This window comes from Chiloscyllium plagiosum, chromosome 21 (genome assembly GCF_004010195.1).
Source record: "Chiloscyllium plagiosum isolate BGI_BamShark_2017 chromosome 21, ASM401019v2, whole genome shotgun sequence".
NCBI classification, from domain to species: Eukaryota; Metazoa; Chordata; class Chondrichthyes; order Orectolobiformes; family Hemiscylliidae; genus Chiloscyllium; species Chiloscyllium plagiosum.
In genome coordinates, this window is record NC_057730.1 from 54,621,945 (window position 1) to 54,640,156 (window position 18,212).

General features: G+C 41.2%; 1 protein-coding gene across 3 annotated transcripts in view; it reads left to right on the forward strand.

Annotated features, from left to right (window-relative positions):
* The first annotated feature begins 1,047 nt into the window (after positions 1-1,047).
* ntan1 (N-terminal asparagine amidase) overlaps positions 1,048-18,212 on the forward strand; it is a 27,416-nt gene continuing 10,251 nt past the window's right edge. The window contains exons 1-6 of one of the 3 annotated variants that reach the window (XM_043712126.1): positions 1,048-1,191; positions 5,402-5,504; positions 7,046-7,078; positions 7,197-7,262; positions 9,758-9,866; positions 12,926-12,999. In XM_043712126.1, coding sequence (XP_043568061.1) covers positions 1,111-1,191; positions 5,402-5,504; positions 7,046-7,078; positions 7,197-7,262; positions 9,758-9,866; positions 12,926-12,999 — 466 coding nt within the window. In that variant the 5' untranslated portion in view covers positions 1,048-1,110. The remainder of the gene's footprint in view (positions 1,192-5,401; positions 5,505-7,045; positions 7,079-7,196; positions 7,263-9,757; positions 9,867-12,925; positions 13,000-18,212) is intronic. The other 2 variants (XM_043712127.1, XM_043712128.1) reach the window with 2 other exon arrangements.

Here is an 18,212-nt window from a genome sequence, read left to right on the forward strand (position 1 = left end):
AAGGGGTGGGGAGGGAAATATATCCTTGGTGGTGGGGTCTGTTTGGCGGTGGCGGAAATGTCGGCGGATGATTTGGTTTATGCGAAGGTTGGTAGGGTGGAAGGTGAGCACCAGGGGTGTTCTGTCCTTGTTACGGTTGGACGGGTGGGGGTCTGAGGGCAGAGGTGCAGCACGTAGACGAGATGCGTTGGAGGGCATCTTTAACCATGTGGGAGGGGAAATTGCAGTCTCTAAAGAAGGAGGCCATCAAGTGTATTCTGTGTGAACTGGTCCTCCTGGGTGCAGATACGGCGGAGGCAGAGGAATTGGGAATACAGGATGGCATTTTTGCAGGAGGTAGGGTGGGAAGAAGTGTAATCCAGGTAGCTGTGGGAGTCGGTGGGTTTGTAAAAAATGGCGTTGTCAAATCGGTCGTCATTAATGGAGATGGAAAGGTCCAGGAGTGGCAGGGAGGTAAACAATCCCAGTCTGTCCAATCTCTTCTTAAATGAAACCATCTAGCCCAGACATCATCTTGGTAAATCTCCTCTGCATCTTCTCCAGTGCTACTACATCTGTCCTATAACGTGGATCCCAGATCTGTTTTGTAATGTTAACTAGATTCTTACAATTCCAAGGCTGTGTGTTAGAATAATTCCGCACAAGCTGCAATTGAGGCTGGGTTAGAGTGGTGCAGGGAAACCGACGTTTTGGGCAAAAGCCCTTCAATCAGGTATCATTCCTGATGAAGGGCTTTTGCTCCAAACGTCGATTTTCCTGCTCCTCGGATGCTGTCTGACATGCTGTGCTTTTCTAATCTAGACTCTGATTTTCTTCATTTGCAGTCCTCACTTGTACCCAATCACCTGATGAAGGAGCGTCGCTCCGAAAGCTAGTGTGCTTCCAATTAAACCTGTTGGACTATAACCTGGTGTTGTGTGATTTTTAACTTGTGCCCATGCATTGAGGCTGTGTAGCTGGATGCCTGAGCCGCGGTAGCTTGTGGGAGTTGTAGTTCGGGCTCTGGCACCTCGCCGGAAGTGGTTGGACCTGACCAATCCGGCGCCTACAAGTCCCAGAGAGCAGCGCGCCGAGTGTGACGTGAGCAAGTGGCTGAGGTCGGCGGTGGCAATGCCGCTTCTCGTCAGTAACCGCCCAATCGACCTGCCGTCGTCAACCGGCGATTTCATCGAGCGTTACTCGCAGTTAAAGGTGAGGGGAGGTTTACTAATCGAGCACTCGGCGTTTATTTGCCAAATTTAAAACCAGTTGGAGCTAGTGACTGAGCGGAGGGAGCGGGGCGGACAGAGACTTCCTCACACAGGGTTACCAAGGATATCAGGACACACTTGTCCCTTTCAAACTGCGGATTTTGAATAAAACCTGACTGCCTCCATGTCCATGGCATTAATTTTTCAAATTTCTGTTGACAGGACACTTAATGAGGTGGAGTGGTAGGATTAAGCCAGGAGCCAGGTAAAGTTGCCATACTACGTAGCCTTACCAAAGCACAAGGGCTGCTCTCCATTAGAAAGTCAGACAACACCATGGTATAGCCCAATAGGTTTATTTGAAACTTCAAGCTTGCTGTTTGCGGTGTACATTAAAGATTTCGACATGAATGTAGGTCTTTGAACAGAAGTTTGCTGGTGACATGAAAGTCTGTGATGTGGTAAATAGCAAGGTGGTAAGCCTTAAACAAAAGGAATGTGATTGGGAAAATGTGAGGTTATGCACTTTGACAGGAGCTGCATGTTGTTTAAATTGAGAAAGTAGCACAGCACAGAGATTTGGGGATCCTCGTGCATAACTCACAAAAAGCTAGCATTCAGGTTCAGTAGGTAAAAGTGAAGGCAAATGCAGTGTGTTGGCATTTTCTTTTCAAAGGAAAGGGAGTATTAAAATAGGGATGTCCTGCTAAAACCATACAAGACACTAGCTAGACCACAGTTGGTCCTCTTTATCCAGGGAAAGACATACTGACATTGGAGGCTAAACAGAAAAGATCCTGAACGTGAAAGGTTTTCCTAAGAGGAGAGCTTACGTTGGTTAGGCCTGTACTGATTGGAGTTTAGAAGAATGAACAGAAACTTTATGGAAATATACATGATTCTTGTTTGGGATGTCGTGTGCTGGAGGTTGACAGTGCTGACAGAGTAGATGTAAAGAGGTTGTTTGCTCATGTGGGAGAGTCTAGGACCAAAGGGCATAATCTCATAGTAAGGGGTAGACAGAGATGAAGTAGAATTTCTTCAGAAGGTCGTAAATCTGTGGAATTCATTACTGCAGTGACTGTAAAGGCTGTGTCATTAATTAATTACATCTTTAATTGATATGGGAATGAAGGGTTATAGGGATAAAGCAGAAAAGTGAAATTAAGGTTTCCATGTCAACCATAGTCTCATTACATGGTACAGTTGACTCAATGGACTGAATGGTCTCCTCCTCTTCCTGTGTCTTATGGTTCTCTAGCACTATACTGACTTTCACTTCCATTTAAGAAAAGATACCATTTCAGTAAATACATTTCTTCTGCAGCCTCTTTAAGGGTTTTGATGCCCTTCCTGAAGTTTGTAAATTGATGACAATACTTTAATTGGGTTCTAAGTTATTTTTTAGTTTAGTCAACATTTCTTGTTTTTTGCACTCTAAACATCTAACTGTAAAACAAAGCCTTCTGTATGCCTTTCAAACAGATCTCTGCATTTGTCATCTTCAAAGGTTTGTGTATATAACTTCAGCAAACAGAACATGACCTCTAGTGTGCCAGATTCAGTGGTCTGAGGAAGAGTGCTTGTTGACAAATACCTCACATTGACCTTTTATTGACACAAGCTGGAGGTTTATAATGTTGCCTGCCTTCTTGAATGGGTTGGAGAAATGGACATTAGATAGCAAACATCTCAAACCCTTGGAGAGAGATCACCTGCAAGCTTGTACCACCAGTTGGCTCTTGGGATGTTGAACTGAGAGAAGAGGTTCTGGTTCTAGTTAATAGGCCACATTGTCCACACGGCTGACAAAACAAGTGGTATAATCTGAGCTATATCATGGCAAGCAGTTATTGGACATCCTCCGAAGTCTCCTTGAATAAATCCACCTAAAGGGAATTTTGCTCAGTGTCACCCAAACTGAAGGACAATTTGCAAAGTTACTAGCTATTTTGAGTGTCTCTGATAGATCAGGTGGAGGCCAAGCCTAAACAGGGGAAGGATTGTGTCAAAACCTGAGCATTTCACCCACTAGCCTCTTCAAATGTTACCTGCCCCACTAATAGCACACTGTTGAATGGGATTGCCTGGTTACCTCAGGGATCCACAATTCTGAAGTGGAAGAAAGTTATTGTCTGTCACAAGAGATTATGCAAGAAGAGAGAGTTCAAGAACCTCATAGAAATAATTTAAATTTATAGAAAGGCAATTTAAATAACCATCATAAACGATCATGAAACAAATTATATATGTAATCAATTTGGGCTTATTCCTGGAAGATTTATCATTTAGTTTTGGATCAACGTAACAAATAAACCCAATATGTGATCGTTAGTTTCATTGCAGTTTGACTGCTGCATTTGCTTTCATGATATTACTTTTCAAAAAGCACCCGTTATCAACAAAAGATCTTCCTCGGAACATCTGACCTTGCAATGAACACCTTTTGAATGAAAGAAGATGCAGACTTTGTCCGCAGTTGCTCCATCCCACCAGCTGCTCCCACACCTCCAATACCAAAGTGTTTTTCCTCCTCTGAGTTGCTCTCAATATTGCCTTGATGATCTTTTATTCTCAGACCTTCCACTTCAGTCCTGCAGAATCAGCAGCTTTAGGGGCATCAAACCTGAGTTGAACAGGTCACCGATTGAGGAAATTAATTGTGAATAAATGTACTGTAGGGATTTTCTCTTTGGACTACAAATGTGAAAGGCCAAACAAAACACTTATGTTATTACTGCTGTTTTAGTATTTAGAAAACAGATGGAATCAACTTTATGCTGGGAAGTGCAATTTAAAAACACAGGAGTTCTTGCTTTTGTTTTAACCAGTGTTGCTCTTCTGCTCTAAATCATTGTGAGTCTGTATTTTTAATATTATTGAAACTGGGACAATAGGTCACAGTAGCAGATCCTGCTCCATAAGCCTTACCTAATCTTTCCCGAGAGTTAGCACTGGAATGTCGTCCTCAATCATATTTGTAAAGAGGCTATTTTAACTGATGTAAATATGACTCTTCCTAAGTTTTGCAAAATTGAGCTTCAGTAATAAGCTGACTAATTAAGGGCACAGCATATATTCACCAGAATGCTGCCTTGTGTGAGAACATAAAGTCAAGAAGGAAGCTTTCGAAAAATTTGTCTTTTGTGTTGGAAGTATGTAACATTTTGAAAAGATGGGATATGAATGGACGGGAGTAGACTGCTTCCAGTTATTGGTTGTAGAACATGGAGATTAAAATAAATTTGGAACAACAGTCGGGCGACACATCTTTAGTAACAAAATATAAACAATGTTGGAGAAACTCTGAAAGTCTGACAGCATCTATAGAGAGAGGAACAGAGTTAATGTTTTGAGTCCAATGTGACTTCAGAACTATGTGAAATTCACTTGCAAGAACAGTCTTTGAATCAGAACCTGTCAGCCCCTCCGAGCCACTTAACGTCCTTCTTGAAAATATCTCGTGGTTCCCCCACTGTTGCTTGGTCAAAATCCTGGAATTCCCTCCCTAAGGGCATTGTGAGTCCACATAGTGTAGTATAAGTGCCTGATAAAAATCTTAAAATCACGCAACACCAGGTTATAGTCCAACAGGTTTAATTGGGAGCACACTAGCTTTCAGAGCGACGCTCCTTCAGGTGATTGTCTGATGAAGGAGCGTCGCTCCGAAAGCTAGTGTGCTTCCAATTAAACCTGTTGGACTATAACCTGGTGTTGTGTGATTTTTAACTTTGTACACCCCAGTCCAACACTGGCATCTCCAAATCATGACTGATAAAAATCAGTAGAATTGCATAACTGAGATTGTTGATATGATGTCATCTCAGGCTAAACTGTCATGTGGAATAACTAGTTCAGTTACCAGTATCAAATATAGCAATCATTCCTAGTGCTAGTGTATCACTGACCAAGCACAAAATTTAAGCTCTGCTCAGCAGCATCATTAGTAGAAGGACTGTGGAAATTAAAAAAATTAAAAGAAATCAAATTCTGCCTTTTTATCACCCAAAAGGTACTTTTTATTTATCTGCTAATACGGTTAATGTTTAGATAAATCTTTGCCAGAGAACAAAACAAATTTGAAGACAGTCAAAGATATAATTGCTAATTATTCTAACAAGCACCTTTCAAATTTTGTTATTTTTTTGATTGTTTTTCATGTGAGGTCAACATTTTACTACTGTAAGTTCAAGTTCTGCCTGTTTTTGTAGGAAACTGCAAAATCTCTCCAATCTAAACCAGTGCGCAAGATAGATCGTAAAGGGCTTTTGTATATTCATCAAAGAGAATTCGCAGCAACAACTCCTCAGGATGGTAGGTATTGCTGTATTTTACATATTGAAGATGAAGTTACAAAAATGAGGAAAGGGAATTTTGCCAGTGATTTGTCCATTAGCCATACCACGTGGAGATGATCCAGTTGCCCTTTGAAGTTAATGGGGTCAATTTAGTGTACTGGGTTTATTTTGTACATTCGTGGGTTGTAGCAGTTGCTGTCTAGGACTGTACTTGTGGTCTGTCCCCAGTTGTACTTGGCAGTCAATCAACAAACATTTGAAATAGTTATTCCATGAATTAAGTTTAGGTGGAGACTTATTTGCCTTGTAGTTGTGTGCATTACTGTTTTATATGGTCTCCATCCATCTTTTAATTTCCTGGCAATTTTAAACACGATAAAATATTGTCTTGCTCACTTTCATCAAAACAAGAATGGGTGCAACTTCTTGGAAAAAAGAAAGGAAGAACCTCATTTATGTGCCTCCTTTCACAACCTCAAACATTCTCAAAATGCTTTGTATACTACAAAGTATTGATGTAGTATAAAAACCGTCACTAACCACAGACTGGCCATATCCTACATAACAATTGTACTTCAAAGTAAATTGATAGGTTGCAAAGTGCTGTGCAGTGTCCTGAGGGCATATGGTGCTGTATGAATGCCATGGATCCTGACCAAGTGCAGTTAAAATCTTGAGGGATTTGGCTTGATGGATAAGTGGGCAAAAGTGAGGACTGCAGATGCTGGAAACCAGAGATTTTAGTTAGAGTGGTGCTGGAAAAGCGCAGCAGGTCAGGCAGCATCCAAGGAGCAGGAAAATCGATGTTTTGGGCAAAAGCCCTTCGTCAGGAATGGTGACAGGGAGCCTCCAGGATGGAGAGATTAGTGGGGGATGGATAAGTGGAAGAGAGCAGAGAGCTGAATGGTTGATCTCCACCTTCCTGACAAAAATCTCCAAGAATTATTTGCATCCAAGTAAATAAGATATAAAAAGGGCATAGGGGAAGGTTTAAATGATACATTTAATACTGAAAAAAAAGTCAAATTACTTTTTTTCTAAGCAATGTCAACAGAAGTGGGTTGCATTGGTAGAGGAGAGTGAGGCTGGATACCACTTGATGTGATCCTGCCCAGCTCTAATAATGGATGGTTAATCCACTTCAGTGGCCAGATATTCTTAAGTGTTCATCTCTTGGACTTGAGGGACTGAAAATAGAGGCTGTACCAGGAGGATGAAAGAAATTAATGATTGGTAGCTTGCATCCTTATCCCTGGAACAATTTTATGGACTTTTGCCAAGTAGGAATACATTTGCTTATGATCCAAAGTCAACTATAAAAAGATAAACAAGCTCACCAAGTTGTGAACGTTTTAAATGGCAAGACAAGCTCAGTTACTTACAAGTGTACAGTAACATTGTATAATATGCTAAGCAGGTCAAGCCAAGAACTTAAATTAGGCATGGACAGTTAGCTTAAAACCTGAGAAATGTTCTTGGGCATGAATGGGGGTATATTTTATTTATACAATGCTGTGACTAATTTGGTATCACTCTTGTGTGATTCTTTATTGTCAGGATACAGCATGGGTGATTTACTTCAAATTCAAAGAAAGTAAAACTTCCATTGAGCTCTTGGAGCAGAGATGAGAGCACACAGGTAATGAAAGTATATTTTATTGTAAAATGCAAAGATGTTGACCATTTTTTTGCATTCCTTTAACCACAGGTTCTGTGTCTATACTTGGTACAGAAGATGCAACCACTTGCCACATGGTAGTTCTGCGACACTCAGGTAATGAGAAATGCTCGGGTGCTCGTTGTTGTGGTTCTGTTTGCCGAGCTAGGATGTCACCTAGACGGGACGAAACGTCTGCAACACAAATTCCCAGCTTGGCGAACAGAACCACAACAGAGATTTCAAAAATGTGCTGGCATCAAATACATAATCACATCCATGATAAATACATGAAATCTCCTTAATTTGTATTTTCTGCTCTTTCTCTTCCTGAGAATTGTGGTACAATTTGTGTAGGTGCCAACTACACACTCAAAAATGCCATGAGGCAAAGTAAAAGCATGAATCTAAAGAGTGGATTTACATAGGATGTATGCGTGGTGCAGGCCAGTCAGCCCAACTTATTCATACTTATGATCCTCATGAACTTCCTCCGGTCTTAGAACATCTAACCTGAAAAGCACAAATTTCCATTCTTTTCAACTTCGTGCCAGGGTTGGAGGATTTGAGCTACGAGGGGAGGCTGAATAGGCTGTGACTGTTTTCCCTTGGGTGTCAAAAGCTGAGGGGGACCTTATAGAGGTTTATAAAATCATGATTGGCATGGATAAGGTAAATAGACAAGGTCTTTTCCTGGGGTGGGGGAGTCCAGAACGAGAGACCATAGGTTTAGGATGAGAGGGTAAAAAATTAAAAGGGACCTAAGGGGCAACCTTTTCACACAGAGGGTGGTGTGTGTATATAATGAACTGCAAGCAGAAGTGGTGGAGACTGATACAATTACTGTGTTTAAAAGGCATTTGGATGCAGATATGAATAGGAAGGGTTTAGAGGAATATGGGCCAAGTGCTGGAAAATGGGGCTAGATTATGTTAGGATATCTGGGGCTAGATTATGTTAGGATTATGGATGAGTTGAACTGAAGGGTCGGTTTCCATGCTGTACCTCTCAATGACTGTGTTTACCTAGATTCCTCTTAAATGTATTAGTGCTGCTCATCTTAAACGCTCCTTGTAACGAGTTCTCCAGTCTCATCACTCTGGGTAAAGAGCAACCTGAACATGTTTTTTAGACATTGGAGGTATCTTGTATGACTTTGCTGTCCTTGCTGAATATTCACAGTTATATACAGAGGCATGCATGCACTCACAGCGAATGTAATGGAAGATGTATGAGTTGTATGGATTCATGTCATTTTTGGAGTTTAGTCTTTAAACTACTGGCAAATGGTCCATTATATGTGAAGGTGTTTTGAAAATCAACTATGTCCGTCTTAATGCAATCATGATTTTAAACTGATAAGTGCCCCATAGAGTGTTAATAGAAGTTTGTTTATATTGGGGTCTTTACAATTGGAGAGATAAAACATTGAAGGATATCAGCGTATTATTGGGTTTATAATAATCAATGATTGAATTTAGTTGAGAAAACCTCAGAGATTGGAGAGCAGTTGGACAGTTTGAAGGAGACCTGATTGAAGTCTCTCAGGACAAAAAGGTAAAAAAAATGTATAAGATTATGAGGGACAGGAAGAGGATGGATAGGAAACAGCTGAGTAACAAGGGAGCATAATTTTAAAGTGAAAGGCAGGAGGTTCAGAGGGGACTTGAAGAACTTGTTTTCATCCAGAGGGTGCTGGGTGTCTAGAATGCACTATCTGGGAGGGTGGTTGAAGGGGAAATCTCACCAACTTTTAAAAAGTACTTGGATGAGCACTTGAAATGTTGTAATATTCGAGACTATGAGCCGAGTGTGGGAATGTGGAACTGGTATAGACTTAATGGGCTGATGGGCCTCTTATGTGCCATATGCTGCTATGAGATCGTTCAGAGCAGTTAAAGAAAAGAGAGGGGAAAGATTTAAAAGGGACCTAAAGGGCAACTTTCTCACACATAGGGTGGTGCATATATGGAATGAGCTGCCGGAAGAAATGGTACAATTACAACATGTAAAAGGTATCTGGACGGGTATATGAATAGGAAGGATTTAGAAGGATATGGGTTAAATGCTGGCAAATGGGATTAGATTTATCTAGATAACTGGTCAGCATGGACGAGTTGGACTGAGGGGTCTGTTTCCGTGCTGTGCAGCTCTATAACTAAAATTTCCCTGATTTGTGAGTTGCTGATTGGTATTGGTAATGGTAAGCAGATGGGAGTTTGTTTTGCCATATGTTTTGAAATATTTGTATATTATATTTGTAAAGCTTTTTTTGGTTTATTTCATTGTTTGTTTTGTGTCATAAACTTCCATTAATTTGTTAAAACCAAATCTGCTACTTTATTTGCATATCTCTTCAGTCAAAACCCACCATTCTAAAAGAAGGCAAGATATGACCTATCAAGCTAGGGGTCATTCTGGTGTATGATTTGTCCAGTAGAAACATAAGTTGGGGTTATAACTTTGTAAACACTGGATGGCTCTCAGCTCTGATGTCCATAGCTGAATTTTCCTCTTCTACCACCCTTCCAGTCAATTGCACACTTCCTTCATGTAGTTACAACTATACATTCTGTTCTTTATTTATGTTCATTATTTGGATTCATTTTTAGGGAGTGGGGCTACAAGTTTGGGACATTGTGATGGAGCAGATACAGAAGTGACAGTGTCTTTAATGTTAAATGCGGTGAAGTCCTTGTCAGTAGGATGTGATTCTGGAAGGTAAGTTCTCAGTGCACTGCACTTTAACCTGCTAATAAGGGCAGATCTTCACTTCCTGAATCATTTCACCTAATAGCTACGTTTCAATCAGTGAATAATGGATATCTGTCAACATGTCAGCTTTTATATTTGAGAACCATGCTGACTTAGTTGCTATAGTTTCCAGTCTATCTGCTCCTGTAATAAAGTTTCAGAAAAAGAATAGTATTTTTGGAAAGATGCAAAATTCCAGGTTGGGTTGAGAATGAAAAAATTGGATATCCAACTAATCCAAAGTGAAATGTTTAATAGGACTGTCTTCCCCCTTAGAATTGCTTAAAGTGGATTTGCAAGATAATTTTAACTGTTGAGGCTGTGATGAAAGTCGGAAACATTGATTTTAGTTAATATCATCTTGATTAATATAGAACATAGGCCTGTACTATACTATAATGTTCTATCTGTGGAACCAATCTGAAGCCTATCTATTCTACACTATTCCATTTTCGTCCAATGACCATTTAAATGCCCTTAAAGTTGGTGAGTCTACTACTATTGCAGGCAGGGTGTTCCATGCCCCTACTACACAGTAAAGAAACTACCTCTGACATCTCTCCAATATCTATCACCCCTCAATTTAAAGCTATGTCTCCTCATGCAAGCCATTACCATCCAATGAAAAAGGCTCTCACTGTCCACCTTATCTAACCCTCTGATTATCTTATATGTCTCAATTAAGTCACCTCTCAATTTTCCCTCTAGTGAAAGCACCCTCAAGACCCTCAGCCTTTCCTCATGACCTTCCCGCCATACCTGGCAACATCCTAGTAAATCTCCTCTGAACCATTTCCAAAGCTTCCACATCCTTCCTATAATGCAGTGACCAGAACTATATGCAATACTCCCAAGTGTGGCCACACCAGGGTTTTATACAGCTGTGGCTCTGAAACTTAATGCCTCTACCGATAAAAGCTAACATACCGTATGCCTTCTTAACAACCCTATCAACCTGGGTGGCAGCTTTCGGGGATCTATGTACATGGATACAGCGATCTCTCTGCTCATCTACACCACCAAGAATCTTACCATTAGCCCAGTACTATGTGTTCCTGTTGCTCCTTCCAAAGTGAATCACCCCACACTTTTTGGCATGAAGCTTCATTTGCCACCTCTCAGCCCAGCTCTGCAGCTTGTCTATGTCCCCTGTAACCTGCAACATGCTTCAGCGCTATCCACAACTCCACCGACCTTGGTGTCATCCGCAAATTTACTGACCCGTCCTTCTATGCTCTCATCCAGGTCATTTATAAAAATGACAAACAGCAGAGGCCTCAGTACAGATCCTTGCGGTATACCACTACTAACCGAACTTCAGGATGAATATTTTCCATCAACCAGCACTCTGTCATCTTTCAGCTAGCCAAATTCTGATCTAAACTGCTAAATCACCCTTCATCCCATGCCTCTGCATTTTGTGCAATAGCCTACCATGGAGAACCTTATGAAACACCTTACTGAAATCCATATGTACCACATCAACCGCTTTACCCTCATCTACCTGTTTGGACACCTTCTCAAAGACTCAATAAGGTTTGTGAGGCATAACCTACCCTTCACAAAACTGTTGGCTATCCCTAAGCAACTAATTCCTCTCTAGATGATTTTAAATCCTATCTCTTTTAATCTTTTCTAACACTTTATCCACAGCCGAAGTAAGGTTCACTGGTCTATAATTAACAGGGTTGTCTCTACTCCCCTTTTTGAACAGGGGGACAACATTTGCTAACCTCCAGTCTTCTGGCACTATTCCTGTAGACAATTACGACATAATGATCAAAGCCAAAATCTCTGCAATCTCCGCTTAGGCTTCCCAGAGAATCCTAGGATAAATCCCATCCATCCCAGGGGGCTTATCTATTTTCACACTTTCCAGAATTGCTAACATCTCCTCCTTGTGAACCTCAATCCCGTCTAGTCTAGTAGCCTGTATCTCGGTATTCTCCTCGACAACATTATCTTTTTCCAGTGTTTTTGAATTGATTCAAGTCTGAATATTTACTTGCTCATCCTACGGATTTTGTTACCCACTTCCATTCAGTCTTTTAATCTTCAAATTGATTGAGAGAGTAATATTAGGGCATGTATAGTTAACAGCTATGTGGACACCCTCCTCTCCTCATTGTAACTGTGTCAAGTCACCTAAAGAATATTAGCTTTGGGCCAGACAACATGTTGCCAATCAGCAGCCAGGCTGGTATAAAGTGTAGGTTGGTATAGGTTTCTATTATCATACAGTGCCTATGGCATTGCCAACACTCTTTCATTCAATAATAGTTCAGTGCAGCAGAATTTTCAGGAATCAATTTGATAAAGAGGAAATCGTGGAATTTTTGACATTGTGACTAATAAAAGATCTATTGTGACCTAATCTTCTGCATTTATTGTTTATTCAGCTTGAAACTGTTTAAAATATTGTAATTCTGGAAAGAACAATAATTAATGCATTTTCATGTCAGGTTAAATTGCACTGTACAGATATGTGATATGGTGAAAGACTAACGATATCTTTGGTGCAGAGGGTGGATGAGCAGAAGTGTACTTCCTTGAGCAGCATTGCACCTCAGTTTTAATGTAGTTCAGAGGGGACTGAGAGGTAAAACAAAAGATTAATTAAGGGAAAGTCTTAAAAATTATCATGAAGGATGCAATCCTGCTTGCTTGAAACCTCTCTAGACAGGAGCTGAGCATCACCTTGACTTGATTGTCAAATATCTTTAATGTTTCATCCACATTTTTACTATTTTGTAAATTTATGTTAAGACCATGCATGACTAAAAAGGTATATTTCTGAATTGCTTTCCTGAGTGAACGTGGTGTGAGGATAATGGAATAGTGTGGGTTCAATGGGCTTCAGATTGGTTTCACAGGTTGGTGCAATATCGAGGGCCGAAGGGCCTGTACTGTGCTGTAATGTTCTATGACGTAAAGAATGTTAATGTTTGATTAGGGTGGAAGATCTTCTGGATTAAATAGTTTCTTTCAAAAAAAACGGTGAAATTACTGTACTTTTGTGTTTTTAGGTATGAGGTTCACCTTGTTGGGGGATTCATTGATGAAAGGTCATTGTCTCACAGACTCACTCTTGAACTTCTTGGTAGGTTTTAATCCAGTATTTTACAGTTGAGATATTTGGGAATTTAGCTATTTATTATGCTGGTGTAGCAATGGTAATGTCTTGTGATAATACTGTGAGAGAAACAGGAAAGAAAAAGAACAATACGATAGTTGAAATTGTAAAATACAGTTAAAAATGCACATTATGTACATGATCTTTCTTTTGTTCCTTGGTTTTGTGGTTATCTTTCTGTTTGATAAGATTACAGTTGTGAAAATACTTTTCCTAATTTTCTCTTTCGCCCTTGTGACTTCCCACAAGAGATTTCTTGCGATTTAAAATTCTTTTCTATTAAAATCTCCTGTAGCCTTGCGACCCTCGGAGAACTTTGAGTTCTTCAAACTCTGTCTTGCCTCTTGAGCACTGATTCTGTCCTGTCTCTCAATGGCCACAGTGTCTTCATCTGTTTAGGCCCAAAGCTCTGGAGTTTCCTCCAGTTCCCTCCAGTCTTTATGACCTCGGAGGCTATCTCTTTGGTTAAACCTTTAGTCAGTTTATCCCCCTGTCAAACAAATATTCCATTTTGGATATTGATGAGGGGGTGGCCCATCAGGTGACAGCAGCATCTGATGTGGGGGGGGTCTTTTAAGGACCAGCTGATTAGAAAGCAAGACAGGCATATTCTTGTGAAAATGGACAAAAGAAATGGCAGGATTCGGGAAACCTTCGATGGGGATATTAAGAGTCTTGTCAAAAAAAAGGAAGCATCCGTAAGATCTAGGCAATGAGAAACAGACAAAATCATAGAATCCCTACAGTGTGGGAACAGGCCCTTTGGCCCAGCAAGTCCACACTGTAGAGTGACCTACCCAGACCCATTCTACTACCCAATATGTACCCTGACTAATGCACCAAACCTACACATCCCTGAACACTATGGGCAATTTAGTTTGGATTGTGGGAGGAAATTGGAGCACCCACACAGACACCAGGAGAATGTGCAAACTCCACACATTCAGTCGCCCGAGGCTGAATTCGAACCTGGGTCCCTGGTGCTAACCACCGAGCCACTGTGCCGCCCCTTGAAGAATATAGAGAAAGTCAGAAGAGGCTCAAATGGGGAGAATCCCAAAACATTTTATACACACATAAAGAGCAAGAGGGTAGCTAGGGAAAGAGTCGGACCACTTGAGGGTAACAGAGAAAGGTTATGTGTGGAGTCAGAGGAAATGAATGAGATCCTTAATGAATATATTGCATCAGTATTCAGACCGAGGCACATGGGGGATGTTAAGGTTAGGGAAAGATGTGTGAATACTCTCTGGCAGGTCAACACAATGAAGAAGGAACTGTTTGGTGTCTCGAAGTACATTAAGTTAGACAAGTCCCCAGGGTCAGATAGGATTTATCTCCGGATACTGAGAGAGGCAAGACAAATATCTGGGCCTTAAGAGATATCTTTGCATCCTGTTTGGCCTCAGGTGAAGTTCCAGAGAACTGGAGAATGGCTAATATCGTTCCTTTTGTTTAAGAAAGAAAACAGATAATCAAGGTAATTACAAGCAAATAAGCCTGATGTCAGTGGTGGGAAGCGGTAGGAGAAGATACTGAGATAGGATTTATTCAGATTTGGAAGTGAATGGACTTGTTAGTGATAGGCAGCATGGATTTGTGTGGGGAAGGTCATGTCTCATCCACTTGATTGAGTTTTTTGAAGAGGTGACAGGAATGATTGATGAGGGAAGGGCAGTGGATGTTATCAAAATGGACTTTAGTCAAGCATTTAGAACATAGAACAGTACAGCACAGAACAGGCCCTTCAGCCCACGATGTTGTGCCGACCATTGATCCTCATGTATGCACCCTCAAATTTCTGTGACCATATGCATGTCCAGCAGTCTCTTAAATGTCCCCAGTGACCTTGCTTCCACAACTGCTGCTGGCAACGCATTCCATGCTCTCTCAACTCTGTGTAAAGAACCCGCCTCTGACATCCCCTCTGTACGTTCCTCCAACCAGCGTAAAACTATGACCCCTCGTGTTAGCCATTTCAGCCCTGGGAAATAGTCTCTGGCTATTGACTCTATCTATGCCTCTCATTATCTTAGTTAAAAATCACACAACACCAGGTTATAGTCCAACAGGTTTAATTGGAAGCACACTAGCTTTCGGAGCGACGCTCCTTCATCAGGTGATTGTGGAGGGCTCGATCGTAACACAGAATTTATAGCAAAAATTTGCAGTGTGATGTAACTGAAATTATACATTGAAGAATTGATTGTCTGTTAAGCCTTTCATCTGTTAGAATACAGTGATAGTTTCACTTCTTTCATGTGTAAATCATAAAACCCTTTTTTTTAAAAGTTGCATTCTCGGGTTAGCTGTTAACAATGGTGATAGCTAGACAATATGTTGACAATCCGTCTCATTATCTTGTATACCTCAATTAGGTCCCCTCTCCTCCTTTTCTCCAATGAAAAAAGTCCGAGCTCAGTCAACCTCTCTTCATAAGATAAGCCCTCCAGTCCAGGCAGCATTCTGGTAAACCTCCTCTGAACCCTCTCCAAAGCATCCACATCTTTCCTATTTGATAAGGTATCTCATGGCAGGCTTTTTGGTATGGAAGGTAGAGTCTCATGGGATCTGAGATAATCTGGCTAGATGGATACAAAATGGGCTTTGTCATCGAAGAGGTGACAAAGCCTCTTTGTCATCGAAGAGGTAGCGGTGGCAGGGTACTTTTTGGAATGGATATCAATAGCTAGTAGCGTTCCGCAGGGATCAGAGCTGGAACCTTTTGTTGTTTCTCACATATATAAATGATCTGGAGGAAAATGTAGGTGGTCTGATTATTAAGTTTGCGGATGACACCAAAAATTGGTGGAGTTGCAGATAGTGAGGAGGATTGTCAATGGATACAGCTGAATATAGATTGCAGATTTCGGAAGAGAAATAGCAGATGAAGTTTAATCTGGACAAATGTGAGGTGATGCATTTTGGAAGATCAAATTCAGGTGCTGAATTATACAATAATGGCAGAAGCTTTAGGAGAATTGACATATGGAGGGATTTGGGCAAATAGGTCCACAGATCCCTACAAGTGGCAACACAAGTGGTCAAGAAGGCATCCAGCACACTTACCTTCATTGGTCAGGGCATTGAATAGAAAAGTTGGCAAGTTATTTTACAGCTATATAAAACTTTTAATAGGTCACATTTGGAATATTGCATGCAGTTGTGTATCACCGTGGATGTTTTGGAGAGGGTGTCGAGAGGAATTGCCAGGATGTTGTCTGATCTGGAGGGTTTTAGTTATGAGGAGAGGTTGGATAAACTTAGGATTGTTTTCACTGGAAAGACAGAGGCTGAGGGGGTGACCTGATAGAGATCTACAAAATTGTGAGGCTTTTTCCCCAGTGTAGAAAGGTCAACCATAAGAGGGTGCAAGTTCAAAGTGAGAGGGGGAAATTTAAGGGGAGAAATGCAGGAAACACTTTTCAGACAAGAAGGTGTTGGGTGCCTGGAATGCACTGCCAGTGGCCATGCTGGCATTTTTGATAGACATATGAACGTGAGGCGAACTGAGGAATAGGTACTGTGTGTGGGCAATAAATAGCATGTCTAAATGAGGATTAGGAATCAGCACAGGCTGAAGGGCCTGTTCCTGTGCTGTATGGTATTGTATTTGTCATTTCTTCTTTTAATGCTTCTATGAAACACTGGGAAGTTTTATATCCATGGAAGGTAAAAATGCTCTCCAAATGCTTTCTGAGATGATGTCCTGATGGTTTGCAGCTAGCTTTCCATAAACTTCCTACTCCCGGGCTATGGCCCTCTGGCCAAAATTTCTGGCTATAAGAGCTGCTCCTTTTTTTTAATGAGGTATTTTAGGTGTTGGAGGTGATTTCCTCGAATTCCAGGAGCAGCAATTACTGTTTTATATGCTGTTGCATTGTTTTGGAACTTTGGAAAAAAAAAAGTCAAAACAACAGCAGTTTGAAAGGGAGAAGAGCAGACAAAGGAGGTGAGGACATGGTGAGGACAGTACAGGAGAGAGAGAGAGCCTGCACAGTTAGTGCCTTTGCTGTGAGAGAGAGAGAGCCTGCACAGTTAGTGCCTTTGCTGTTTTTGAATTCATGTATCGCTGGACATTGGAGTGCATCTGGGAAAATTAACAAACAGTGAATTTCACAACTAATCTTGGAGGAACCGGTTTGGGCGAAGTTCACAGCACAGAATCAGACAAATTAATTGTTGTTTTAAGTCTGTCCAAGAGAAAGGCTGTATTAATGAGTATAGTGGGTTCTTTCTTGATTATATGTTTTTGGAGATAAGTCTCTTGATTAAACTTAAAATATAAGCCATAGCTGTTAATTTAACCTGGTGCAGTAATTTGTCAAGGAATAAGACGGTGTTATTTTCTGGGTCTGTAGATTGTGAAGGAGCAAAAATGGCCTTTGCAGTGATATGTACTTCTTGTCAGATGTGGGAATTTAAAGAGAGTTTAAGGGTTACTGCGGATTATATCTGCCTTAAATGCTGTTGGATGCGAATCTTATCAGATCAAGTGGATTGGTGGAGAGACAGATAGAAGCGATGAGGAATTTGCAACAGCAACAGTGATGTGCTGGACGGCAGTTATAGGAAGGGGGGAAAGTCTCAGATATGGTCACATGGGTTAACTCCAGGAAGGCTAAGGGAGGTAGGCACCTAGGGCAGGAGTCTTTTGTGGATACACCCATTTCAAACAGGTATGCTGATTTGGAAAATGTAGGGGGTGATGGAACCTCAGGGGAACGTGACACGAACAGCCAAGTTTCTGGTATTGAGACCGACTCTAATGCAACGAGGGGTCCGTTGGGTTCCAAGAGATCAATTGTGTTAGGGGATTCTGTAGTCCGAGGTACAGACAGACGTTTCTGTGGCCAGCAGAGAAAAAGCGGAATGGTGTGTTGTTTCCCTGGTGCCAGGATCTAAGGATTCCTCAGAGAGGGTGCAGAATGTTCTCATGGGGGAGAGGGACCAGCAAGAGGTCATTGTCCACACTGGAACCAACAACATAGGAAGGGAAAAGGTTGAGATTCTGAAGGGAGACTACAGAGAGTTAGGCAGAAACTTAAAAAGGAGGTCCTCAAGGGTAGTAATATCTGGATTACTCCCAGTGCTATGAGCTAGTGAGGGCAGGAATAGGAGGATAGAGCAGATGAATGCATGGCTGAGGAGCTGGTGTATGGGAGAAGGATTCACATTTT